Source organism: Chamaea fasciata, unplaced genomic scaffold, assembly GCF_029207755.1.
Source record: "Chamaea fasciata isolate MVZ Bird 193981 ecotype frontalis unplaced genomic scaffold, bChaFas1.0.hap1 SCAF_3, whole genome shotgun sequence".
Classification (NCBI taxonomy): Eukaryota; Metazoa; Chordata; class Aves; order Passeriformes; family Sylviidae; genus Chamaea; species Chamaea fasciata.
Genome location: NW_027094088.1, coordinates 50587131 through 50614073, shown reverse-complemented (window position 1 = coordinate 50614073; position 26943 = coordinate 50587131). Strand labels below are relative to the sequence as shown.

Here is a 26943-nt window from a genome sequence, read left to right as displayed (position 1 = left end):
ATGAGTTAATGATGGAGCTGTGCAAAGGCATAGTAATAGCTGTTGCCAGTAGCAATGTCTGTTCCTGCATAAACCATTGTGATCTTTCATTTTCATGAGCAGATTTGCTTTTTCTGCAGCTCGTTACTTAAATTAACAAAACCACAGAAAAACCTATGAAGGGCCAAATTAACACAAGGATTCTCTTTGCTTGTGGAATTAAAGCTGCTCTCACCAAATATGAACTGGGCTCAGGAAGTCAAGATCCCTTTTAAAACATGCAGTACTGTGTAATGGATATTTGTGTTTAAAGCCTTACTGTGACAGTGTGCTGTATCTTCCTTCAGTGTAAACCTTCATTGTAGGACCAAGCTTAACACCATTTATTAATGCCTTTTTTTCCATTTGTACATCAAAACTAGTGGAAGAAAGTGCATGATGTCAGTGTGCTTGGAAGTAATGTTGCTTTGCTTGTTCTACCATGTATTAGGGGAGAATTTCGACCGCCAAGCCAGCATTCGGCGGTCTCTAATTTACACAGACACGGTGGTAAGACGGCCGAAGAAAGTCAAAAGGAGAAAGACTATTACAGGAATCCCTGACAGCATACAAAAGGAGCTAGGTATGGCTCATCAGAACTGTATTCCATCCACTGTTCATTGTCACTGCTTATCATTACTCATTACATTAATAATGATCATTATTAATAACATTACCAGTGCTCATGAAACCAAATACAGTCTGATAGCCTATTTCAGTTCCAAATACATGTGTGCCTCCTTGCTACCTCTCGCATTGGGAAGTTGGGACCTTTTATCTGTTGACTTCCCTCTCTTAAAGGGAACAGAGTGTTTGGAAAATGGTGTACTGGTACAATGAAACTCTGCAGGGATGTAGGGTTTCTGGACTTTATTGCTTTCCTTCAGATTTGGTTATCTTCTCCAGGATGTTCATCAATGCAAAACCAAAGTGGGCAGGTGTATTGGCTTGTGAGTAATTACTTGTGGAGTAAATCAGTTCATGGACGCCTTCCTGAATCTGCTGAGGATTGCATCAAGAGTGAAAAATCTATTTTCCAGTTCAATTTTGGCAACCCCTTAAGTGTCAGTGTTATTTGATTGGCAGTAACTTAGCTGGATTCATTAGCTATTCCATGTATTCTAAAGGAAAGGTAACTTCAGGCAGTCCTCACACTTTGTAGTGGATGTGAATGCAAAGTTGGTGAAGCAATCTGAATTTTGGCAGACCTTCCAGACACTTTCTTTCATTTAAATTGTGTTATTTTAGTTTGTTTTTAAAAAATATTTCAGTCTTTCTCAGATTATAACTTTGCAGATAAAAGTATGGCCCCCCACGCACTTTTTTTCTCAGTAGAGGAAGAATATGTTTTAAAATAGTCTGGCAGAACTTAATTTTGTTGCTTTGCCTGTGAAATCATCTCAGATATTGATGATTTCTTTAAATTTTACTACCTTGGATGTTGCATCTGTTTATTTTTAATTTATGTTTTCAGTTCTTGGTTATTTTTCTGGAATTTTCAGAAACGGAAGCAAAAATCTGTAGCTTGTGTGGGTGGGTTTGAAATGAGCTAGAGGGTCAGGCATAGAGAAAGCCAAGAAGCAGACAGTTACGTGCAGAGAAGTTTGTAAGTGGAATTGTGCCCCTTCAGCATTTGTAATGAAGCAGTGCCCTGCCATGGGAATCCTCTGCCTCAAGAAAGCATTTACAAAATGTAGCAGTTATATTTGTGACCACTTCAAAAAGATGTTTCATGCTTGAAAACATCAATTGTAGTTTTATTTGGTGGAGTAAACTGAGAATGCAATTGGCATCTATCCTAGAAAGAATTCTTCAATTAATACCTTAAGAGAAGTTTATGACTTTTGCTCTTCTGTTCACTATGGGTGAGAAGTTTTTACCTTGATTTTCATCTTTCATCTCTGAGCTGAGCACAATTCATGTTGCACTGCTTGAAGGTTTTCCTTGGCTTCTATTTTAAGATGTGGATTGGCAGTATCCCACTGTAGGAGCTCTCTCTGGATGGTTCCCTGGCCCACAACCTCAGGCACATAGGGCTTCAGCCATCTGCCCTACGGCAGAAGTTGTCTGAGGAGCTCTGTGTTGCTTCTGTGGTGTTTGTATCTCTTCCAGGGAGCAAATTGTACGCCAGGAGAACTCTGTGATGGCAGAATCCATCCTCTTAGTGTATTGGTTGGTTTCCATCACAAGATACAAGGTGCGCTTGAAAAGAGTGATAGTGTCTTCATCTTAATACCTGGGGAAACCAGACATGCTGCAGCAAAGTGACTTAGCCAGTCAGCCACTAGGCTGCTGGCAAGGCTAGGGACACCTGCAAGTTTCCCCCATCCCTGTTCAGCACTTTTCTGCCTTTTCTCCCCTGTCACTCCCCAAATATTTCTGTAGCAGTCCATTGCCTATTTCTCTTACACTGTCCCAAAACAAACAATGAGTTGTTTTAAAACATTCCACAGTTCATTTGATCGGAACAAGTATCCGGACTAAACTCCAAATCAAGCAATTGCATTTTGCCTATTGACATTCTCCCTGTGGTTTCAGCTGAATAAATCTCTTTGTTTCTCCCCTAAAGCATTGCTGTGAATGGCTATAATATTTACACAGAGATTAAAATCCCTTGGTACACCAGAGTTGCTGCATGCAGGCTAAATAACCAACATATACAGCAGATTCTTGTAACCTCTTGTTTATCCTTCAGAAGGAAGCAGAAACTTGAGAGAACCTCAAAGCTTCAACCAGGCTTGGACTATTTTCATTTCTTGTGAGAGAGCCTGGAAGAACTTTTGTCAGGCCAAGCTGCTGGGGTCCTCCCTGGCTGCTTTGGGTCCTTTGGAACAGAAGAGACCAAGCAGAAGAGAAAGCCTGTACTGGCTGCTGGCCTGAGCTCAGCGGATGTAGTACCCTCATAGAACTTAGCCAGACATACTAAAGGAAACATTAACTGCACCCACGTGCTCAAAGATCTTTAAACATTCCTGCTTTTTAGCATTGAAATGCTGTTGTGTTTTCACAGGTGTCTTCCAGCAATGAACCAGTCTCTCTGTGTAGACTGGAAAGTTCTGCATAAAATATTCTGCATAAATAAAATGCAACATGATAGATGGGATTCTGAGACAGAGTAAGAATGTGAGGTGTCTACCAGTTCAGAGATGGCAGTTACTTTCTGAAGTTGTTTTTTAACTGCAGCACCCTCTCAGTACTATTTAGCAGAGTGATACGAAAGTAACAGGAGAAGGCAAAGCATTCTTCTCTCTGCCAAGCACAGCAATGAGAAGAAGTTAGTTCTACATACTTCTGAATTACCTTCCTTGTCTTACAGGTCATAAATATTACCTACCTATTTCATGGGAGTCAGTATTGGGTCAAAACTGCAGAAAGCGCAAGACACTTTGAGGTTTTACTTCAAATGCTCTAGGTTTCTCTGCTCTGTGTTGCCATTATCCATTGTCTCTAGATGTCTTCTTCACATTGTACTATATGCAAACCTGTATTCCCCCTCAGACAAGAAGATGATTCCCAAACAGAAGTTTGATAGAGGTGAGCACCTCTCTGGAAGAACCTGTCACTGGCCTTTGTTCATTTCTTGGCTCTTGGTTATCATCAGCTCCCATCACATGTTCCCACTCTCCAGATGAAGTAAAGGCAGCAAAAATGCTTTCACCTTTCCATGGTCCCTTCTTTGTGTCAGCGCTCCAGGGTCTGGCTCAGACTAACTTTCTTTTTGTGGAGGTTCCAAGTTACCTGGTTGTGAGTGTTTCTCCAGAGCTCTGCACCAGTGCAGTCCCAGAGACCGGTGGGCAGCTTCTGGTGTCCCAGACTCCCTCCCTGTCTTGCAGGAGGAGCAGGTCTCAGACCTGACTATCAGTTCCACCACAGTTCCTAATAAACATAACCCACCAAAACTGGGGAGAAGAAAACATCTTCAACTTTTCCACCTTTTGATTCCTCCTTCTTCTGACAGCCATTTTGATGGGGGTTCTTCTGTTCCAACAGAAGGTTTCTGTCCTCTTGGTTTCCAAAAATGTCTTCCAATTTTATGCTTTGTGTGTACTTTCTTTGGATTATTTAAATCTGTTTTTTCCATCTTACAGATGCAATCCATAGTCTTTTTGGATCTGTGATTTTTTTTGCCCCATGTTCTTTTTTTCCTCCTTCTTGACCTAAGGGTTCAAAGGGTCAGAATGACCTCATAGAGTTTTTTCAGCTTATTTTTCTACCTCACTTTTTCAGTAGCTCACCGTCACCTGTAGGATCTCTTGTCAGTCATGAGGATGGGAATGACTGACACCTCAACTGTCAGTCCTTCATTTGCTTTCTTGCTGTGCAGCTCAGACCGCTGGTGGTACCAGTTGGTGTCTCAGGTATCATTTGGGACTGTTGAAGCTCTCCGTTGACATGCCCAAGAGGAGGCAATTCCATCTCAGCAACATGGGGACAAGTAAGTCCTTCTGATCTCTGGAAACGCAGCTGTTCTGTTAAAAACACTTCCTAATTAATACTCTTCTCCAATTAGTTCCCTCCAGGGCTACCAGTCACTCAAGTTACAGGTCCTGTGGGTAAGAAAAGTCCCAAATACCTGTTGGTCCTACAGAAATACCACACAAATACCCAGCTGTTCCAGCCAAGTAATTCTGCACCTGCTTCTGTTTGCAACTTTAGCAGTCTTTGGAGAGATATTCTCTCAAGTTACTGTGGCTTTTGACTAATACCGGGTTTATACCTGTAGTTTTTCACCACTGTACGTTTCCAGCACTATTCATCTATAGCTCAGGTATTAGGAAGTAGGTATAATCTGCTTTTTGATACTGAGAGGATGAAAAGCACAGAAGCCAAGAATATAAACTTCACCAGAGGCTGTGAGGTTAGAGAAATGGACAGAATCAAGAGAACTTGAATTCCCAGTATTTACATCAGAATTCTCCCTCTCAGGGTGGCAGTGATATGTGCAAGTATTCAGGATATTTTTTAGCTGGTAGTACTGAAAAGTTTCACAGGATTCCCTGCAGTATTTTTTCCCCTCTAAGACATTACAGATGCTTCATGGAGCACAGTTAAAATTCCTTAAAATTGCCATAAGCCCAGTGTACTTGTCTGTTTCTTGTAGAGTGTCTGTTAAAATCACTCAGTTTGTAAGTGCTGGGGTAAAACAGATTAAGAATCTCTGAGGTTTTTTTGTAACACTAAATTGTGATGCCTGCACAGTGACTTAGCCTGTTTACCAGGTTTGCAGGAGGATTGCTAGGTGGGGCATGAGGAGGCAGTGAGAGCAAAGTACCTTAGGAATGTGCCTGTGGCACAAGAGACAAGTGCTTACGTTAGAAATGGTTTGTCAGAAGGTAAGAAAGACTACTCCTTTGTTCTCATTGAAACAAGCATGTGCTTAGTGACACCAACACCCATGCTGTTTATCTTTTCAAACCCTCGGTTTTCCATGCTCTTTTCAATGCAGAGGACCTTTCATGTGATTCTCTGCAAGGAGCTGGTGGTGCCACCACATCAACTGGAGTCACACCGGGACTGCTAGAAGCTAGTTCCTGGCCCCAGGGATTATATACAGACACACTTTCTTCCCCATCAGATTTGCCAAATTAGTTATTCTCAATCCCTGTCCTCTCTAGTGAGCAGCACCAGTGGCTACCAGAGTCCACAGAGTGGGTGTTCTTTACTTGCTGCTGGAGTCTGCACTAAACATGCACAATAGTGAAGACCATTTGCCCTAAGAGAGATTTTCAGCTAGTAGGGTAATAAAGAAGAGAAGAACACAGGTTTCCTGGGTGGACATAGCACTGGCTGCAGCGCTGCTGGACATGGAATAGTACAAAAGGCAGACAGGACAGTTGTTGCTTCCAGCCACATTTGTCATGCACCCAGTTTGCAGCTACTGCTGACTTTGTAATGTTCAACATCTGTAACCTGATGTCTGGTTCTGCAACATTTTTTGCTGCTGTCTGCTCACACATTGTCCCTGCAACTAGGTGGACTTACGGATGGTATTGTTTAAAAGATCTGATTCTGTTCAAGGATTTTGGTGTTACTGATACCTTCTATCTTCTGACTGCTACTTATGTAAGTAGGTGTTTTCTGACAAACCTAGCATTATCAGTGTAGTAGTCAAAGGTTCAAGCTGTCCCTTAGAATGGGATTGTCTTCTAGCTGCATTACCAACAAAGATTTTAAGGGGGTTTGAAAATCCTTACTTTCCAGTATTACTCAGGAAGTGAGTGAGGGTTTTACAGTGCATTTGTAAATTGCAAATAAAATACTCCTCGCTACCCTCCTCTGAATTTCACCAAAATCGTAAATACATCAGCATTTTACCAGTATACCTGAGTCTCAAATGTTCCTCTGGTTGATTTTCTGAAGCATTTTCCCTGCGGATTTCTGTTGTCCCTCTTCAGAAAACAGAATTAAAAAAGGAGAAAATCCTCACAGCTTTGCATGAGATTGTGCATACATGTAATGCCGAAACCAAAGCTGAAAGAATATGCTGCATTTCTAAAAAAAAAATTCTTCAAAACCTCAAAGTTATGTTCCTGTAATAGTAGCACCAATGCAAAATTCCTTCCCTGACCATATCCCATAGCATGACTGAAGGATGTAGCCTCATAGTTTATATTTCTGAAGCTGGGCTGTCTTGCTCTCCATAGTCCTGTGTTTATTTGGGCTCTGAATCATGCTAACTAGAAGAGGCCTCACACCAGTGCAAAGGGTTGCCCTGCAGTACTGCTTCCCTGCAGTACTGAGGTTGTGAACATTTACTGCTGTTGAGTCCATTTATGTTTCCCAGAGCATATTTGTGTGGACCAAAAATGACATTTATTCTGGTAACAAACCCAGGGTAAGCACTGGTTCTCAGCAGCATCCTGCCGCTGGTTGTTGATGGCACCCTCTTGTTAATGTGCTGCTCTGGCGCTGCTCTGGCTGGGGCAGCCAGCAGTGCCCAGGCTCTGCTGGGGCGTGTGTGCCAAGGGAAGGGGCAGAAGCTGCTGTGCCAGGCATTTTGGTATATAACCATCACTGGCCTTCTTTATTCAGTGGCCTCTTTTATTCAGTGCCATTAATTTTCTTTTTCAGACATCACTGTGCATTTACCATGAACAGTACGTCCCAGTTAATGTGTTCTAACACTCCTTGTTTTGGAAGGAGAAGGTGAGGTTGGCAAGTCCAGCATTGGTCGACTTCACCATTTACCTTCTCTAGCAGTAACATTTTGAACAGACATAAAACACCCATCTGCATTAAGCTACCTGTGAAAGGGGGTGCATTTAACTTCCTGTGTGAATACAGTGCAAACATACCACATATTGAAATGAAGTGCTCTCAGCCACAGGTCAGTATATGACAGTAGTAGGTACTTGCTGTAGTGCTGACAGCTTCATTCTCCACCAGCAGCATCCTTTTGTCTCGTCTGCATGTGTTTGTGTGCACGTGTGTGTTTCACAGTGTCAGAAGAAGAAAAATACACCATCTCTTTGGTTATTTACATATCTTGGCATGCAGATTTTTGTTACCAGATTTTTTTAATTGACCGACAGTTAAAATTGGTGATGTCATGGGTCCAGAAACATTTGTAATGTCTGCTTTGGTATTTTTCTCTGTCTTAACCAAAGGGATGCACTGATTCCGTAGAAAAAGTATACCTGGAAAGGAAGATTATTTTTCTCACTGTACAGTTCTTAATAACTGTATACAAAATATGCAAATCCCTTTCTTGGTTGGCTGCAGTAGTCCATCTGTTCTGACAGTATCTCATATTAGATTATCCAAGACATTTGCCAGCATCTGAGTATCTAGCTTTGCAGCAAACCTCTACCAGAAGCAGAAAGAGGCTGCATTTTTATGAAAGCAAGAGAATTTACACAAAGCAAGCTAACTAGGCTTCAAGCTGCTGAAAGACTACTTATATGCCTGAGGAAAAGAAGTAAACAATCTTTTTTGTGTGTGCTGTTTTAACTGTAGCCTTTTCAGAGCCCTCTTTTCCTTACCCTAAATGCCTCTTCTGCCTGCCAAGAATCAGGATGATTAAATGTCCTTTAAGTGGTGTTTAAAGCTGCATGATGAGAATACCTATCCTCCCAATGCAGTTTCATATAGTAAATATGAAAGGAGAACATTCCTTGCAGGCATGCTACTTCATTGCTCCTGAGACTCACTAAGGCAGAGACTTGAAATAACCAGTTTTCCCCCACAGAGACTTGTGTAGCGTCCTTACCAGCATCTCCAGCAGCATGCCTGCCTCTCTCTTGCTATTTATACAGCAGTGCAACTGAATTCAAAAGCAACAGCCTTACACAGATTAATTTTAAAGCAGTCCTCTGTTTTGTGATTTTAAAAGGCAGCTACCAATAAAATTGTAAATTTAAAATAGCCCTAGAATACTTTCTGTTGATAACTATATTTTGAACTAAAACTGATACTCCATTGTCTTCAAAGTTGGGGGTGGGGGGAGTTGCACCAAGACATGATTATTCCTTCCTTTAGAAAAAGTGGCTGGTTTTTTTTATTTCCTGATGGTGCTGAGAATGAGACAAACATCAATACCAGCTGTTTCTTTTCTCCAATTCATAGAGTTTTTCCTTTGTGATAAATAGAAGGTAGTTGTGTGGAGAAACATTATCTAATGTCTTTCTTTGCAGTGTTGGATAATGCTTATATGAATGCTATTATAGCGTATGTATTATTTGTGCTAAAACAATGAATGTTTCCATGTGTTAGCATTCTTTCAGACAAACTGCAGGACATGGAGAGCTATCTGTGTCTCCCAAAATGTTTTTTTTTCTGAAGTGTAATGATTGTAAAAAGCAGATCCTTTTATTCACATTAGTCTCCAGATTTCCTTCCCCTTTTCTTTCTTGCATGAGGCATTAGCATGGGAACACACTTCACGTTTCTCAGGCTTTTGTCTGTTCCTGCTGCGTTGCCTACTGGAAGTCAAACAGTACTACTTGGTTTCTGACACAACTGATTACTATGGAAATTATTACCATGTCATAAACAGAGGATTTCATGTGTCGAATGTGCAGCAGGAACGCAGACGATTCTGTAAGCAGAAGGTTCTTGGTAATAAGGAAAACGGGAAGAGAAATGCAGAAAACAAACGATGCCTTTACAATATCCATTGTTGCAGATTCTTCTTCAGAAGGCATAACCTGCAGGAGCATGGGGATCGAGCAGTGTGCTGGGTTGCTGGTTTTTTTAAATGAGTGAGAAGATAAATGTGAATAATTATTTTATTTTGACTCCAGCAGTTGGTACTGGCCAAAGTGATTTCCGAGGGCATTCGATGTATGTCCCAGATCACTGTTCCACACTAGGGAGACTGGACAGCTACCGCTCTGCCATGCAGCGCTCTGAAACCAAGGACACCAGCTGCCAGACGGAGGAAGTTAAAGTTGTGCCCCCTTCAATGAGAAGAATACGAGCACAGAAAGGACAAGGCATTGCAGCCCAGATGTCTCAGTTCTCCAGCTCATCTGGAAACATGTCAGTGATGAGTGATTCTGCTGCAGTCATATTTGCTTCTCGCCAAAATAACGACATAGGTTTTCACAGCTTGCCTCGGGTTGGTGCAAGAGTGTCTCTGCAGTCCCTAGATCAGACACAGAGCATGATGTCGAGGCAGACAGAAGACATTGCTGGCACTTTACCCCACCAGATAAGTAAATTGCAAGTGGATGATAGTGTTGTGCATCTGAGGAATAATCCCACGATGGGGACCCTGTCGAGGCCAAAGTCCCAAGAGGTGAGAAGCTGTGATAGTGAGAAGTCCTCAAGCCCAGCATGTGTGGTCTCTCCTCATGCCACTTACTCTACGAGCATCATACCCAATGCAACACTGTCATCCTCCTCGGAAGTTATCCTTATTCACGCTGCCCAGAGTGTTGGATCGTTGGATAGTAAAATTTCCAGCTCCACTGCCTTTCCAAATCCAAGAGACAATCCTGCTACAAGCAGTGCAATAAGTGGGAAAGAAGATCACCATTCTTCAAGTGGTAACTGGAGTGAGAGTAGCTCCACACGTCACTCACAGACTTCAGATACCATCCCATCTAACACTGTCATGATGCTTTCTCTTGGTGACTCTGCTGTCTCTCTAAGCACTCCTGGGAATGCAGAGGCCGGGTCTCAGAGCTTGAGCTACAGCTGTAGGAACACTGCTGCTTTAGCAAGCCCTTCCCAGGACAGTGATGGTCGGAGTGAATCCAGCTATTCTGGGGAGCGAGCACAGGCAGCAGTGAGCAGCACCGAGCATTGGTTGTACAAGTCTTCAGAAAACAGTGAGACCCCTTCACACAAGGTGGTTTGTACACCAGGCTGTGCCACGCCCGGTAGCAACCTGAGCAGCAGCAGCCTGGAGAGGACGTTGGTCAGGGATGATTCTGCTTCCCTGTATTCTGTGGACCATGATGGCTATTACGGCTCCCTGCATGTGGACTCTGGACTGAAGTCAGACATGCCATGCAACAGTACTAATGGTTTTGAGAACCCCAGAGACAGCGTGGTAAATGTCTTTGAAGGAAAGGAGAAGAAACATCAGGATGACCACTCAGGCCAAGGTGACAAATCACTTGCAAGAAACATCTCACTGAAAAAGGCAAAGAAGCCACCTTTGCCACCATCCAGAACAGACTCACTCAGAAGGATGCCTAAGAAAAAAGCCCAATCCAATGGGCAGGTACTTGATGAAACCCTCATTGCCACCCTCCAGCATTCTCTGCAGCTGAATCTCAAGTGCAAAAATGGCAGCTCCCCTTCCCAGAGCCCCTGCAGTGATTATGAGGATCCCTGGGTGTTGCGCTCCCGCAGCCAGAGCTCGGTCAGTGCAAGCAGCAGCATGATGTCCACCACTGCTCCAAACCTGTACTCCATCTGCACAGTCACTCCCTCCCAGAGTGAAACAAGTAGCATAAAGTCAGAGTATGCTGACCAGTGGGGTTACTATAGCGACTATGCTGCAGTGGCAGATGACCAGGTGAAATCTCCAGTGACCCATTCTGCCAGTACATCATCTGCTCTCAGTGATTACAGCATCAGCCACTTCAGTGATGTCTCAAGGGCTTCTGTGCCACAAGTGCCCAGTGGACTGGCCAAACCAAAGAGTGCTTCTCCAGAGAAATCCCACCGAGTCACATCGCCATCAAGTGGGTACTCCAGCCAGTCCAATACACCCACAGCGCTCACTCCAGTGCCTGTACTCGTAAAGTCTGCATCATCAGGAAATGGGAAATCCAAGCTGAAGCCTAAAGTGCCTGAAAGGAAGTCCTCTCTTCTGTCTTCAGTCTCCATGTCTTCATCATCCACTTCTCTTTCTTCAAATACATCTACTGAAGGGAGTGTGAGTGTGAAGAAATTGGACCCTGCCCTGAGCCCTCCTGTGGATTCTGCTGCACCTCCTCCACCACCTCCTCTTCCAACATCTCCACATTGCTCTGAACTTTCTCCTCCTCCTCCTCCTCCTCCAGCAGAAGTCATGGATCTGTCACCGTTGTCGGCCTCTCCCACATTCCCCCCTCCTCCGCCAGAAGCCAGTGTAAATTCTACGTCTGCTCATGCTGTCCCATGGTTTCCACAAGAAGTTTCCATCAGTTCATTCTCTTCCCCTGTTCCTCCTCCTCCTTCTTGCCCATTAGCTGTCCCACCACCAGCACCACCACTTGATCCCAAAATAACAAAAGGTGTGACAATATATCCACAGTATTCTTTTAAGAAACGGAACCAGGAGGATTCTTGCTGCAGTCCAGTGAAACCGTCTCTCAACAAGCAAGATTCATCAAGACCTGTGATGCCATTAGTAACCACCAAAGCACTCCAAATGGTGCAGTTGAGGTCCGTGAAAAAATCAACAGAAGGTGAACCGTCTACTGAATCTGTTTCAGAAACCACCTCTCAGGAAAAGGGTACTGCAAATTCATCATCACAGTCTCTACTGAAGCCATCTCTCTCACTAAAACTCAGTACCAGCTTGGGTGATGAGGAAATGAAAGCTCAAGGCACTTCATTTAAAAATGCAGTTCAAACACTGTCTCGGGGTTCTCCTCTCATTCTCTCTGATAACATACCTGTACTTGACAGTGATCAAAAGCCTGTGAGTGCAGTAGGTCTAAAGAAATCTTCTGAAGGCGATGCTCTGGGGTCAGCCACTGACGACACACCTGAGTCCTCAGTGCAGAGTGAAGACCTCCCTTCTGGCATGTCACTTCAGGGGTCCCCAGCATCTCCTGACAAGACTCAGGTTGTATTGCCAAGCAAGAAACCACCTCCTATTTCAAAGAAACCCAAACTGTTCCTTCTGGTACCACCTCCACAGTTAGACCTTACAGTGGAGAAAGCAGCTGAAGTGAGTGATACTGCCAGAAGCCCGACGAAGAGAGACGCTGTGCTTGCACACTCTGAGGAGGCGAGAAATTGTCTTACAGATGGACTCGGTTCTAGCGAGATGGACTCTGGCAGCCTGGTTCCTGAGGGAGGAGCTGCTGGATTCACCTTCTCTGAGACAGTGGGAGCGAATGCCTTTGTGGTACAGCCTGCTGCATCACCAGTTCAAGAAGAGCCCAGGCAGGAGGAGCAGTCTGCTTTTGATGAAGGAAGCAGTTCAGGCAGCAGCCAAGACAGTGGCAGTAACGCTGACGGGCACCTATCTCAAGAGAACGAAAGTGGTGAGTCTCTTTTCTCTGACTAATTCAGATGCAGCAGTAGCTATTTTGAAGAAGGTGGGGAATGAGAACAGCCATCCTAGCCTGACATTGAGGTGGCATTCTGTAGAGGGCAGAACCTCTTGTGATTGTTACAACTAAAACAAAAAAAGAAACTTGAAGGGATCTGATTAATACTTTATGACATTTCATACAATTCCTTTCTGACTCCTCATTGTTGCAGACACAGAAAGAAAACGATGCTTTATTTAATGTGCTAATATTAAAGCATGCTTTGAAAACAGTTAATTTGTTAATGCAACTGGTTTTACATTTTAGTGAAAATCTTACAAGTTTTCTGTTGTTACTGTTCTCCACCTGTTATGTGTGAGCAAGCACAGGCATTTATTTTATGCACTGCAGTTCCCTAAGCAGGCATTGATCTGAAATCACAATAATGACAGCGCTGCACTCAGTCCACAGGATGCTTCTCCTTGGAGGCAGCAAGGGCTGGTTTCAGGACTATGTGCCCATGAGGTTTGCACAACAGACTGACTGTGTGTTGTTCATTCTCTTGGCATAGTGGAGGTGTTTGAAACAGACACAGCCAATAGTTCATTCCTGCCAAGCAGTACTTATGGGGAAGAGACGGACGGAGTGGCAACACCAGCAAGACCAAGGACTACTGAGGATCTTTTTGCAGCCATTCACAGGTACTGCAGTAACTGCCCTTCCTGCACTGTCAGGTCCGGTAGGTCTCTAAGAAATAATTTTAACATGGCTTTATAATACATGCAATTACAACAGTCATGGCTTTAACAAAAAAGCACGTATTTATCAACTTCCTACTAAAGATATATGTGAAAAAGATGAGGAAAAGAACTTGCATTTTATTGTTTTATAAATGTATTTAATCCATGCTGAACTAAAACCAGCCATCTAAAACCAGATTAAATGGATGTAGATTATATTATAAATACCTTGCCCTTTAAAATACCAAGTTACATCTAGCATTTATTGTACTGTTCTCAATCTGCCATATTAACTCTACTGTTGCTTTTACTGTGTATCTTTTTGTTTTCATTCTTGTTCTTCTCCATCTCTTTTTACTCTCTTCGCTGCTTATATGGTGCAGTTTGGGACAGAGGCTCAACGCTAATGCTTCATGGCAAGCGTGGCTGAAACTGGCAAGTAACACAACATGTCAGTCATATGGCAAAACATATGGCAAACGCTGGATTATAGTTTGCCGTAATCCAGCCTGAGGTCGGGTGTTTTGTGTCAAACTGGTTCATGAATGAAATGTGCAATACTGGCTCTATTATTAATGACATTATTCATTTCCCTTGAAAATAAAATCATCCCGAATGTCAGCTAGATTCATGTACTGTTCACGCTAGGTGCTCAAAAAAAGGAAACCCGAGAAAGCCCCAGGGACAGGAAGGCCCAGTGGCAGGACAGGGAACGCGGGCTCCATTGGAGCAGCACTCCCGGACCGCGGCCGGAGCCGCCCCGGGCCGGGCTGGGCGTGGCGCCAGCGCCATCGCGTGGCTGCGTCGCGCACTGCAAACTGCAGAGGGGCCGCCTCCCTACCGGGGAGTGGGGATTATCCAGGTGTTCAGTCAGTTTGCACATCTGTGCATCAGGAATGAGGGACGGGAAGAGAGCGGCTGGGAACCGGGAGGCTGCAGCATTTTGGATGCAAATGAATTTTTTTTTTTTCATTTTTGAAACATGTCCTTTCCAGACATTACAGAAATTATATATGCATGATACTGAGTTTTCATAATTTACTGTTACTCTTTAGGACTTGGCCTATATGAGCCATTTTGAAAATGGCCTGTTGCATTCATTTTGCACGGTGCTCTCTAGAGCTGTGTCAAATCTGGCTTGAGAATGAGATATCCTGGCCAGTAGTCATTCTCCTTTATGTATGCAGACAGAGAGTGGATTTCTGTGTATATGCACATACCTGTAAATCATGAGTTTGTGGGGAAATGGACAATGGAACTGGATGTGACATACTTAGAACTACTTGACACATTTTTTTTTTATTAAGACCTTGCTTTTGCTGACTTTGGACTTGAACCACTTTCTTCCTTGGTTGCTAATTAATAAAAAAGGTTTTGGTTTTCCCCCACTGTTTCTGAGAGATATTACTTCAGTAATTGGCACTCTTGAATATATTCTTTGTAGCAAGACAAGAAATTTAGTGGTTATGTGCATTAAGGATAGGAAGAACAGTCCCAAGTTTTAAGTCATAGTTTTGTTTGAGCATGTATCTTATCTGTGTCTGAAAAGCCACCAAAACCAAATTTGGTTCTTAATTTCAAGTTTCTTTCATTGTTCATACTTACTGAGAAAAGCTGGCTTGGTGCTGACAGCAAACTGACTGCTCTCCACTGCATTCTCAGTCTTACCAGATCACTCCAAGATAGGATAACAAAGTCTTTCCCTGCAGATCTTTGCAACCGAATTTTCTTTTTCCAATTTAATTTGGGGTTTGGTAACAGTACAATCCCAGCATTGCAGTATTTAAAGACATCCATAGGCAGCCAAAACCTTAATGAAGGAAAATCTTTTCCCTGTAACAAATGCACACACGTGTTCACATACTGATTCACAGAGCATCCAAGCACCAAACCATCTGCTGCCGACAGCAACTAACGCACAGTTAAATCTAGATGAGGTTCCTACATTGGCTGCTCCTGAAGTCATCATTTTAGCCTTTTGCTGTCTTCTGATGTCCATTCATCCTCAGGCTGAATGGACATTGGTATTACATTCTTACCCCAGAAAGACAGGTGGAGGCAGCAGCAGCTGCAAAAAATAACAGCTGGTACAGCTGCCTGTGGGGTATCACGAGTGAGTTATGCATAAACTTCACCACTTAGGAGAGACAAGATCACTCCAAAGTCTTGGCACCGCCTATAGCAATGTCTGTTGCTGCCACCTACTCAGCTGATGGATCCTGCTTCTTTGTTTTCAGGGGTTTCTTAATTATTAATAGGCTGTGATGCATGAACACATTTGAGTTTGCCTTGGCAAAATCTCAAGGCTTTTAAAAAAGTAAAGCTAAAGATCACATTAAGTAGAAATCTGTTTTGCAAGGGGAATGGTCTGGATTGAACACATGCTTGATAAAAATTAATATGGAATAGCATGATAATTATAGCATGAGAATTTTATATCTCTGAGAAGTCTGTTGACTTGCTTTAAACTTCTGCCAAAATACCATATTTAAAATTAGGCTTTATGCAATCTTTTCTGATTAATTCTTGCTCAGTCAGCAAAGAAACAAAGCATCTGTGCTGCAGATACCAGGCATGTACATTTCTTCAAGATTTCTAGTAATGTGAAAATGAGGCAATAAAGGTCCAGTTTCCACATATTCCCAGTTCCATGGCTATCTCTTAATTTTTTTGTGTTGTCCCTGCACTTCACATTTAAATAGACAAACACTCCGCTCTTCATTTGGAAAGATAACTTTCTTATCAGGAAGTTGGTCTCTCCTTCATTTAGTTGAAAGTGGCAATGACAGAGCACCAGCATAACTGTGAATTTTGTCTGTGCATCTTGAGAGGAGCTGGAAAAGTTTTTTTTCTATTTATTTAATATTTGGATTAGGGAGGGGCTTTTTAAAATCATTTACTCCAGAATTGTTGCATGTGGCTCCCTTTTCTTCATCTTCAGCAGCAGTGCATTGCTGTGTATTTTTTCTGAAGGAAAGTGCAGTGAACTACACCTCTAATTCTCCAGAGAGTGTCAAATGAAATAGTAAAATGAAACAAAACAACCCATATACTCTAGATGACATATTTTGAATCAAGTCCCCAAATCAACAGAAAAACAGCATGGAGTATAAATCTTTCTAGCACATTAGTCTGAGCAGTTGAATACTGACTCCAGAAAACCCGATTCACTAAACTTGCTAAAGTCTTTTGAACATCAGTATTGCCAGTTTTAGAGTTTCGTTGCTCCAGATTTGCAGAAAAAGAGTAATAAACTTACCTTATACCTCCAATACTTGCATTAGTGCCTGTACAGTTCTGGTGGTGTTCTTACTCATGCTTTAGATTTAGATCACTTCTCCCTTTTCCCTGTCTCTGCTTTAGTTTAATTCGTTGTCATCCCTCTAAACTGAGTTTAATTAGAGGAGGTAAAAGGTTTCATTTTTGTGTCATCCTCCTTTCTTTTTGTGTTTGTTTCAAACTCAGATCCAAAAGGAAAGTCCTTGGCCGTAAAGATTCTGAAGACGACCGTACCCGCAACCATTCTCCGTCGCCCCCCGTAACTCCCACTGGTGCTTCCCCAAATTTAGCTACCCTCAAACAAGCCGGGTCTATACAGAGAAGCGTTCGCAAGAGCAGCACCAGCAATGACAACTTCAAAGCCCTGCTGCTGAAGAAAGGGAGTCGCTGTGACACCAGTTCCCGTATGTCCGCAGCAGAGATGCTGAAGAACACGGACCCGCGGTTCCACCGGACAAAGACAGACCCTGACCTTTCCGACAGTCCTGCCAGCTGCTCGCCCAGCAAGGGCAAACGGGCCCAGGAAGAGTGGGCCAAGAGTGAGGGCCTGATGCCAAGGAGCATGTCCTTCTCTGGCACGAGGTATGGCCGGTCACGGACACCCCCGTCTGCTGCCAGCAGCAAGTACAACGTCCGCAACCGCATCCAGAGCAGCCCCATGACTGTCATTAGTGAAGGAGATGGGGAAGTGGTGGAACAGTCTGAGGGCAGGGTCCGGAGGACTTTGGAACAGCAGCAAGAGGGGCAGCTAGATATGTTTAACAGTGATGAAATGGACATGAATGACTTCCCGTATGCTGAGGAGGCAGGCAAGGAGACCTTGGATCCAGGCCATGTAGACTTAATGACTCAACCAGGTGCTTCAAAGAAGTATCTAAACTCTTCAGCTGAAGAAAGTTAAAAGGTGGTGTGACAAAAGGCTTTGGATATTAGTCTAGAAAATCACAGGGACTAGATTCCAGAAGAAAGCCCAGACCAGGACAAGGTTACTTTGCTGAGCATTTATTCCACGAACTGCATGTGTATGTTTAAATGCTAAAGTGACAGTGGTTCTGCATGGTTGGGTTGGGGAGCACTTGCTTTGAATGAGTGGTCTGTGGCTTGAAGAAAGTTAACAGTTGAATTTTTTGTGTAAAGCCTTAGAAGTCCTTTTGTGGGGTGGGGTGGGGAAGTTTTCTCAGAGTCTGTAGGGGTGTGAAGTTTTTCTTTTTCTTGAGACTGCAATTGTGCAAGCAAAATCTAGGAATATGCCTGAAATGGGAAGACTTTTCTGGTACAGGCTGGACATTTGGTTCAAAAGCATTGTAGTGATGCAGCGTAGTGCATTCGTTAAGCAGAGGGAGGCACAATGAGGCCCGTTCACCTCTGAGAGAAGGTAGCATGGTTGGTACTGGGGTTCCGTGACAACTTAGTAGGGTATGGCCCAGTGTTCAATGAAACGTGTCCTGCTTGAGCAGTGAGCTCACCGGGTTATGGATTGGTCCAGGGTACTGTACTTTTAATTCTTTTTCCTGATGGGAAATGAGCTGTGTAGTTAAGGTGAAAAAGGGAGCTGATTTTATAACACACTACTAGCTGCTATGCAGCCACACACATTCACTTGGTGAGACACACATTTCCAGGTGAATTGCTTCCTTGACTGGAGTATTCCCTTAGAGAGCTAGAACAGGATGTGTGCAGAGGGTGCAGGCAGACATCAGCAAAGTGGGAGATGAATGAAAGAGCGTACTGCCAGAATTTGGAAGGGTTGCTGTCGTGGTTTGGGAACGGTATTCCCCAATTTAGTGCTCCACCGAAACACTCCAAACCATGTACCGCTCACTCACTCCCCTCTCCTCTTACCTCTGTGGGTGGCTGAAGAGGAGAATTGGAGGCACAAAAGGTGAAGGTTGGGGGCTGATAAAAGAAAAATCTACTGAAAACAACAATGAAGTAGGAAAATGGACAGTACCAGCAACACATAGAGCGTGCACAAAAGAGGTGAATGGCTCACAAGTGACTGCTCACCATGAGGAGCCTGGTAATGTGTGACCCGCTGCCCCACTTCCTTGTCCTCAGCAGTGTTGTGAGGTGGTGTAAAATAACCTCTGTGTCCTGGCCACAGCCCCTCCTGGCTACTGCAAAAAATGAACCCTGTCCTGGCCGGAACCAGGACAGCTATGTTTCTGGATTAGAAAGAGAAATTTGACTTGCACTGCAAAGCTGTAGGTGGAGCCTGTCTTTCAAAGCTGAAACCTGGGAGTTGTGTTTTGCCAGAAATCTGTCTTTGATTTGTCAAGATGGGGAGACTATTACTTTTCATCACTTGAAATACAGATACTTGCTAACTTTTGGTTACCAAAGAATAAGTTACAGTTACTTTCCTTTTTGATTTGCCTGCAGTATTGCTCTTCTTTTTTAACCTTAATAATCTAGTGAGGTTCGTTTTTATTGTATATTTTACAGATAATAAGAACATTTAACAGTTTTCCAATTGTAAAGAAGACCATTAATTAAAACTGAAATATTGGCTGGAGGTTTCGGTTCTTGGTAGGAATGAAGCTTTTAATTTTTAATAAGAATTTTGCATCATTTGATGGCATGCGCAGTTTTTGTATTGTTTGTAAATATTGAAAGTTGTTAAAATATCTTTTGATCTCCTTACTGTAGAATTTTTACATTTTTAGATTGCTTTGAAGAAGAAAAAGCACTCTTTGTAGATTATTTATTTTAGAGAAATATGCTTGTAATCTCTTTCTTCAATCCTTTACTTGTTAGTTATGTAAATTTCAGGGGCCTTCATTTAACTCTTCCCTTCACAGGAAGGGAATAGTGCTGAAAATGCTGTGACTTTGCTTCAATAAAGAAAAAGCCTGTCAGTTGCCATATTGTCTTTTGAGTTGATTAAAATCTCCATCAAAAGATGTGTCCCACAGCGTATGGCAACCCACAGAATGCCATAATCCATGCATCCAGCTACTAATCTCCTGTTTTCATTGCAAAATTTACTAATTCACTTTAGAGACAACTAAAGTGTACTCACACATCCACCCCATTTTGGTATCTCAAGTCTGAGACTAAAAAAATTTAAATAATCCTAAAATTTTTCCAATGTTGTGTGAGTGTTTCTACTACTTCTCTCCTACTTGCAACCTGTCCCAGGAAACTAAAATTCTTGAAGAACCAGATTATAAGCAGAGTGAGTGAGAGGTGAAATGGACAAGTTGAATCCAGCTGCACTCAGTAGAGCAAGGGCGGGATTAACTGGTGAGCAGCAAATTTTCTACCATTTTTATATGCTAACTATATTGAAACAACCATTGGATTTTTAAAATGAAAATAAAACCTAATTGGATGAAGTAGATTGTTTCAGATATTATTAATACAGGTCTGGACTACATTCTGTTACAAAGAGATAGCAGTGACAGAATGTTTTGTGCTAAATATCTTTCAAATGTTGCTTTGGTCTGTCCCCCACAGCTGATGACACCAAACGTGAAAAGACCAAGTCCTTTTCATAGCAGGTACTGCCCCTTTGAAAGCCATGCTAAATGCCACCCAGTCCTCATGCCACCATCCTGACAGGATAATGTGTAATAAATAATACTCAGGCTTTGTTTTATTGTTTACAGATGGGAAAATCATCTTAAGTGAAAAATGGATGCACTGGGCAAAATTGTAGCTCTGGTGCCTGCAGCTTCTGCAGCCATTTGCAGCCTTCTGCATCAAGTGCCTGTAGCAGGGGGCTTAGCCAGCTTGTTCCCTGGTGATAGCCAGCTTATTCCCTGGTGATGGCCAGCTGATGCTGTGCCAGTTATTTTTATGGGCTATGTGGGGAACTCTTTGGAAAAGCCCAGCTTAAATGCACACCATCTTGTCAGTGCAGGTAGATGGGATTAAACTTGAATGTAGCACAGGCTGAATTTCCTTTCTGGCCACAGGTAGCCTTGATACTCCTCTAAAAGTGGAAAGTTCACATCTGGTGAACTTGGTGTGCTGGGGCTGAAGCTCAGACTTTGGCTACCATGCAGAAGGCAGTGTTTATGCAGCCCTACTCATGTTGCTACATGACTTCATTTGACACAGTACAAGGTGTAGTGAAATACCTTAAGTGTGCCGAAATATGTTTAATGGTGCTTATACCATTTACTTAGGTAGCTGATGTAACTTCCTTACAGAGGTGTCACCCTGTCATCTCCCTACAGGCAGAACTGGTTAATTATCTTGTCATGCTTACAACTTCAGTTACTTTCTTAGACAATAAGGTTCCTCCATAGGGAGGGTTTGCAGTTGAGGTTTTATTGGTCTACAACTGTAGATTAAATTTAGCAAACCTCTGCTAAAGACATCCAGAGCAGAAGGAGAGGAGGACACATGCAAACTTGGCTGTGCTGAAGGAAAAAAGTAGACCTGTCATCCTGATGCTTAATGCATCATGCTGTCACAAGGCTTGAAATTTAGAGCTGTCTACAATTTGCCTCTAAAACAAGAATCTTTATTGAAGCTAGATGTGAGATTAATTTCTGGTTTCCATTTTACTTGGAATGGTTTTCAGCCTCAGTCTCTTTCTAAATTCTGCCCTATATTAACTCATTTTCTGTTTTGTTCCTTTATGTTCAAAGTTCTGCTGTCAGATGTAGGCATCCCCAATTACCCTGTGAATTAGAGCCCTCCAGTTACTCTATTAATATATTCACAAGGCTCTGGGGCATTTACAAGCCTTCACTACTGTTTATATACTGGAAGGGAGAACTTACTACCTTAATTGAAATGGTGGAGGTTATGCAAGGAACAATAGCTTGGTGAGAGGAGGTTTGGAAGGCTACTGGATATCGGTTTAGAGATTTGGTAAAGAAGCGGATTTGATGAAGACAGAATTTTGAGAAACTGTGACTGGAATGCTGGTTCCTGTAGAAGGCTTGGCCTGAAAGAAGGCATTGGCAGAAAAGGTGAAGCAAGGAGATTACTGAGAAGTACAGTGAATGCACAAATTAAGGTATGGGGTGGGCAGGCTCGTGCAGATTCTAGATGATAAAGAAGTTTCAGCAAGTATAGGAGAGAGAAAAAGACGAAGGAACAATGGAATAGCCACAGCAAGGAGGAAAAAAAAAATTAGCCCATATGTTTCATCTTCATTCAAAGGGTGTAAAAGGCCAAAGTCAGTCAATCATGGGAAAAAAAAAACCAATGCAAAACCCCTAACATTTCAGAAGAGGAAAATGAGCAAAATTGGATGATCTTAGAGAAGCAGTAACAGGCTAAAGTGAGGACTGCTCTAGGAGACCTCAGGCAACACTGGGTAGGTGGCTCGAGCACAACTCTTGGGAGGGTTCCATAGAACCACCGTGCCTGAAGTCTGGAAAGAATAAAGGGGATTGGGATGATCAAAGCTCAGATTGATCTTGTCTGATTTCTACCAGCAACTCTGCATCCAGTGATTCCAATGGACTGGGTACCGGTCTCCAGACACCTGCATTGGGATAACTTGCTAAACCTTCAGTCATTTCCCGAAGCAAAGAGAGGCCACTCATGCACACTGCACAGGGATGAATGTGTTAATACTACTGTAAGCAAATAGATCTTGTTAGATATTCTTTGGATACCACAAAGTACTGGAAAAGTCATTTGTAGCAGCAGTCACCGTTCAAACAAAACCATTGCCACAGTACTTTTGAGTGATTCAAAATTATGAGTTGTTTGCTTTTATAGGAGAGGATTAAAAGGATGGACTTCAAAGGTAAAACAAAGTATTACATAACTTGTAACATACATAACAGTGGCGATGAGGAATCATTTTATCTGTTTTATTTAAAATAACTTCAGTACTCGCAAAAGGGAACACAATAAGTTTATAATGCCCTTGGTAGCTTTCTGAGTTCCCCCTTATACTTAATTTTCTGAATAACTTTCAGAAGTGATTTCTTGCATGGTTAAGACCAGAGAAGTCTTCTGGCAAAATTGATAACTTTCTTGGTCCTGAAGGGGTGTTATCAACTTAAATCACAGTGCAGCATTAAAATCTTGCAACTACTCAGTGCTGGATTGTGACTGTGGCTATACTGGTGTGAATTAATAAACACTGAACAGAGTAAAATATAGAGATGATTGATAAAGATGTGCTGTGTCATATATTGTCCTGAAAAACTGGGTAAAAGCCTTGATAGTGCTTCCCCAGCAGAATGTTTGATACATTTTGTGTTGCAAATTTAGCTCTTTGCAATTGGGTCCTTTCACATAATGTGCAGCCAACCTTTTAAGGGCCAATCAATGCTTCTCCCAACAATGCTAATGGAAAATGTAATTGATTTTTAGTTGGAAATTGTTAATAGTGAATCCAAATGTCTGAGCATGTGGGGGGAGGTATATAGAGAAGAAAGTCCAATCCCAATGTACCTGAGTTGCTTCTGTCTGTAGTACACTGGTCTATCTGTGCACCAACCTTCAGTATAAGACCAGATTTCTTAGCTACTGAAGGAAAAAAGAAAATCTGTCAGGATGCATAAGGTAACAGAAGTTTCTGTATTTTCACTACCTCTGGAAAAAAACTGTAAAAATTTAAGTTCTGTGTTTACATGGTAAAAACTAATTTGTGAGGGAGAAAAAAATCATGAAAACAAAACAAAAACCTCAAAAAAAAAAACCCCAACAAAACAAAAATTCCAAAACACCACAAGATTAAATCCTGCAGCAAGAAATACAAGAAACTAAATGAACTATCTGCTATCTGAAGAGGAATGTTGCTCATGTGCATCTCGGTAGTACACTAATGTCTTTTTTGAAAGTCAAATATCTGTTCAGTTTACTTTTTCCAGGCTGTTTCTAACAATCTTTTCACACTGGGTTGCAGAAAAGGGACACAGAAATTCCTGCCTTTGGGAGTAAAATTTGGGAAAAACCCCTGATTTCTAGGTCTGTTTAAAACAGGTGAAAGAGCATTATAATGACACAAGAATTCAGTGCCCAATGCAGCATCACCAGTTGAGAAGCTGCCTTAGTAAAAGATGGTCCCTTCCTTTTTGCCCTATTCAGGGTGTTATAGTGTGCTGCCTGGAAACTGTGATTTTGCAAATTGCTTTGCCAACTGGGAGCTGCAGTGTAGTTCAGAAGACTTAAAAGGCAAAGCCCAGGTTTGTGTGGTCAGTACAGCAGTCACAGACTAGGGAATGATAATGATTTTAATGTATTTACTGCTTCGTAAGTAAGTAATTTTGTAATAAGAATTTATTGAGTCCTGATACAAAACAGAAGTACGTGTCAGAAAGGAGATCCTAAGGAAAATGGTGCACAGGGAACATGTGGCTGCGAGCAGAGGTCATGCAGTTGCCCAGAAGTCCAAGTTTGGGTCTAAGGTAGCTTAAGTCCATTTGCAAGCCATGGATAGACAGTGTCAAACCACTGGTGATCCCGAATGAGGTTGCCATACTCCCATACACATCACACTTGGATCTTTTAGGGCAAAGATCAAACAAACTTAGGGTGAAGATCAAACAAACTTAAACAGAAAAGTCTCTTGTGGTGTGATACACAGGGAAAAAAAGTGTACCTCAATGTAATGTTTAAGAGACAGCCCTTTATTTATTCCAACACAGAACATTAAGCCTGGTTTCTCCATTCACTGATGCATTTTCTGCATTTCAAAATTTGTCAGAATTTAGGATTGTGGCATGTGGAAACATGTCAAGTAGTTGATAGGTTATTTCTGAGTTTAAAAAACCAGAAGCAGTACTCTGGTTTTAGACTGTTAAGCACAACCCAAGACAAGCTGTGTAACATAAAAGCTGTTTTTGAAGTGCCACTTTGAAGTTCAGGACTGACTACAACAAATTAGTCATCAGATTCATGGGATGAGTTTCTTGCATGATGCGACAACCTCATGTGGAGCCATGTTGGATTTTGGGAACAAAGAATCTAAAGAATTGCTTTCTGTGCCACAAACTTGCTCTCTCAAATGGTCACCAGTGTCTGGGAAATTGTGACCTCTTTGAACTGTAAGTCCATGTTAGAAATTATCTAAAAGACTTGCTGAGCAAAGAGGGAAGAAAGTGGCTTGACAATAAACTGAAATGCCTTTCTCAAAAGTCACTCTGGTTGTTACTTTTGTTTGTTGGACTTTTCCTTCTTTGGATAAACCAGATCTCATGTCATCTATTAATTCCTGTAGAGTGCCTTAGCAGTACTCTTCCAACAGGTATTTCCTCATCCTGCTTGAAACATCTTGCTAGCATCAAGAGTCTTTCTTTGTGATACTGGTACATCTTTTGGAAGGCCTGGCAAGAATAATAAATATGACGGGAATCTATGCTTGATTGTCCTTTATGCCCTAGTCTGTAGATGATGGACTTCCCAAAGTTCATCTACTTAGGAAAATGCCATCTGAGGCAGCAACTCCTGCTTCTGTGCTAGTCCTGCATACCTGACTGCACAGGGGCCTCCAGCATTGTTGGCTCTTCAGTTCGTACAGACAGCCAAAACCTTTTTGGTAAACTCTGGATCCAGAGAAGACTTTCCTACTCTCACCTTTTCTAACGTGACCTGCCAAACCTTTGACATGCCCCTTCGCATGCCTGCTTCCCTTCACCGCAGCCCCGGATGCCACATCTTCATTCTGCTCCAGCAGAGCTCCGGAGACTGACGCTGATCTCCAGGCTCTTGCTCAGTGTCCCGTTTCACACCCAGCTCCCACAAACAAGAAGCTCAGCTCTGTGTCCTCAGCTACTCCAGCCTCCTCGCAGCATCGAACTGTGGTTTTTGCCCACAGTACTAGGCTGTTGCCCACAGTCAATTTTACACCTGCAAACATTTGGGTTTCCTAAATGCCTGTGAAGAGAGGTGGCCCTTAGGACAGAAGGCAGTGAATGTTAACTTTTCAATGAACAGATTGGCAAGACAAATTGGTAAGATAACTGGCTGCACATCTTGATTTGATTCTTAAGAGCCTGATGTCCCGAGAGACTCCACCTCAGAAGTAGAATTCCAGCAAATAGGGCCTAATTGGGAACGCTGGATATTAATCTTAAGTTTCACCTGGTAGCCTTCAATTCTGCTTTTTAGCAGTCTGTAACTCTGAGAAGATACTGGAATGTGGAATTCAGTTTTTTTCCCTCACATTTGCAAACTGTTCAAGTTTTTCCTTCCCCTCCCTAGCTCCTGCTGGCACAATGTTTTTATTGTGATATGAACAACCAAGTGGGATAATAGCAGAAGACTGGTGAGGAGGATTATAAACACGCTGAAGTGACTTGCAGCTGGGGTGTAGAAAAACACATACATCATACTAATTGTTGTTTAGCCTTGTGTGTTTGACAAGTAGAACATCTGTGTTTAGATAACATAAGCCTGTGAGAGACTTAGAGGCACCCTATCACACATGCTTGAGATTCCTGCTCTGCTTCAGGAAAGATCAAAGCACAATGGTAAAATACCTGTGTGAATGCCTGATAAACAGGTGAGGACAGCAGGTTTGGTGATCCTCTAGCGTGGACCAAGCTCTGTGGTGCCTGTGTCCCACTTGTGTGCCTCTGCCTGGGTGTTACCTTGGGGATCCCCTGGTCGGTGAGGTAAGGAAAATGAATGTCGTCTTTGTGCTTTTGTGGTTGTTCCTGTGTCCTGCCTGTGCTGACTCACACAACTAAGTAGGGAAAATATGTGATAATAGAAAGTAATACGTAATCTGATGAGACACAATCTATATAAATTGTGGCCTTGGTCAGATTAAAAAAACAAAAGCTTGAAGTTTTTGTGACAATTGCCCCAGTCAATGCCTACCGTAGGAGGGTAATCACTGTTGCTGGACTACAGGCTAATTCAGACCAGATTTTGTCTCTAGGCAGCACATGATTTAGTTGATGAAAAATTAGTTCCCTAATGCAGGAAAGTAGGTACTTTATCCAAGTTTATTACCTTTGGATTAGGGGGACACAAACCATTTGACAGCACCACAGAAATTATTCCACACCTGGCAGACCCACACATTTCTCCTCTTTCTTCAGCAGAGATATCCAGTTCCAAGGGATTAGTTCTATTATTCTGGTGTTTGAGTGGCATTAAGAGAAGACTGCAAAGGTGGATGCAGATTGGATGTGCACCAGGCTCACTGGGGCAACATCAATATTGTCATTCCTTCAGAAGATCAGGTGAGTAAAAACAGCTCAATGGCATATAGAAACTCAGGCAGATCAGCTAAAAGGCATGGAGTTCAAGAAAGCATCTGTCTCAGTGGCTTGTTCAAAGTCTGTATTTGCTCCTTTAATTCTGCAAATAAATCTAATATAGCTTCATTGTTCTGC

The 26943-nt window shown here is 42.5% G+C and overlaps 1 protein-coding gene across 5 annotated transcripts in view; it reads left to right on the top strand.

The window, feature by feature from the left end:
* Positions 1-20016, top strand: part of NHSL1 (NHS like 1) — a 177983-nt gene extending 157967 nt beyond the window's left edge. For 4 of the 5 annotated variants that reach the window (XM_066178962.1, XM_066178964.1, XM_066178963.1 and 1 more), the window contains 4 exons: positions 470-601; positions 9261-12671; positions 13231-13360; positions 16865-20016. In XM_066178962.1, the coding sequence (XP_066035059.1) occupies positions 470-601; positions 9261-12671; positions 13231-13360; positions 16865-17579 (4388 nt within the window). In that variant the 3' untranslated portion in view covers positions 17580-20016. The remainder of the gene's footprint in view (positions 1-469; positions 602-9260; positions 12672-13230; positions 13361-16864) is intronic. The other variant, XM_066178965.1, reaches the window with a different exon arrangement.
* The last annotated feature ends 6927 nt before the right edge of the window (positions 20017-26943 follow it).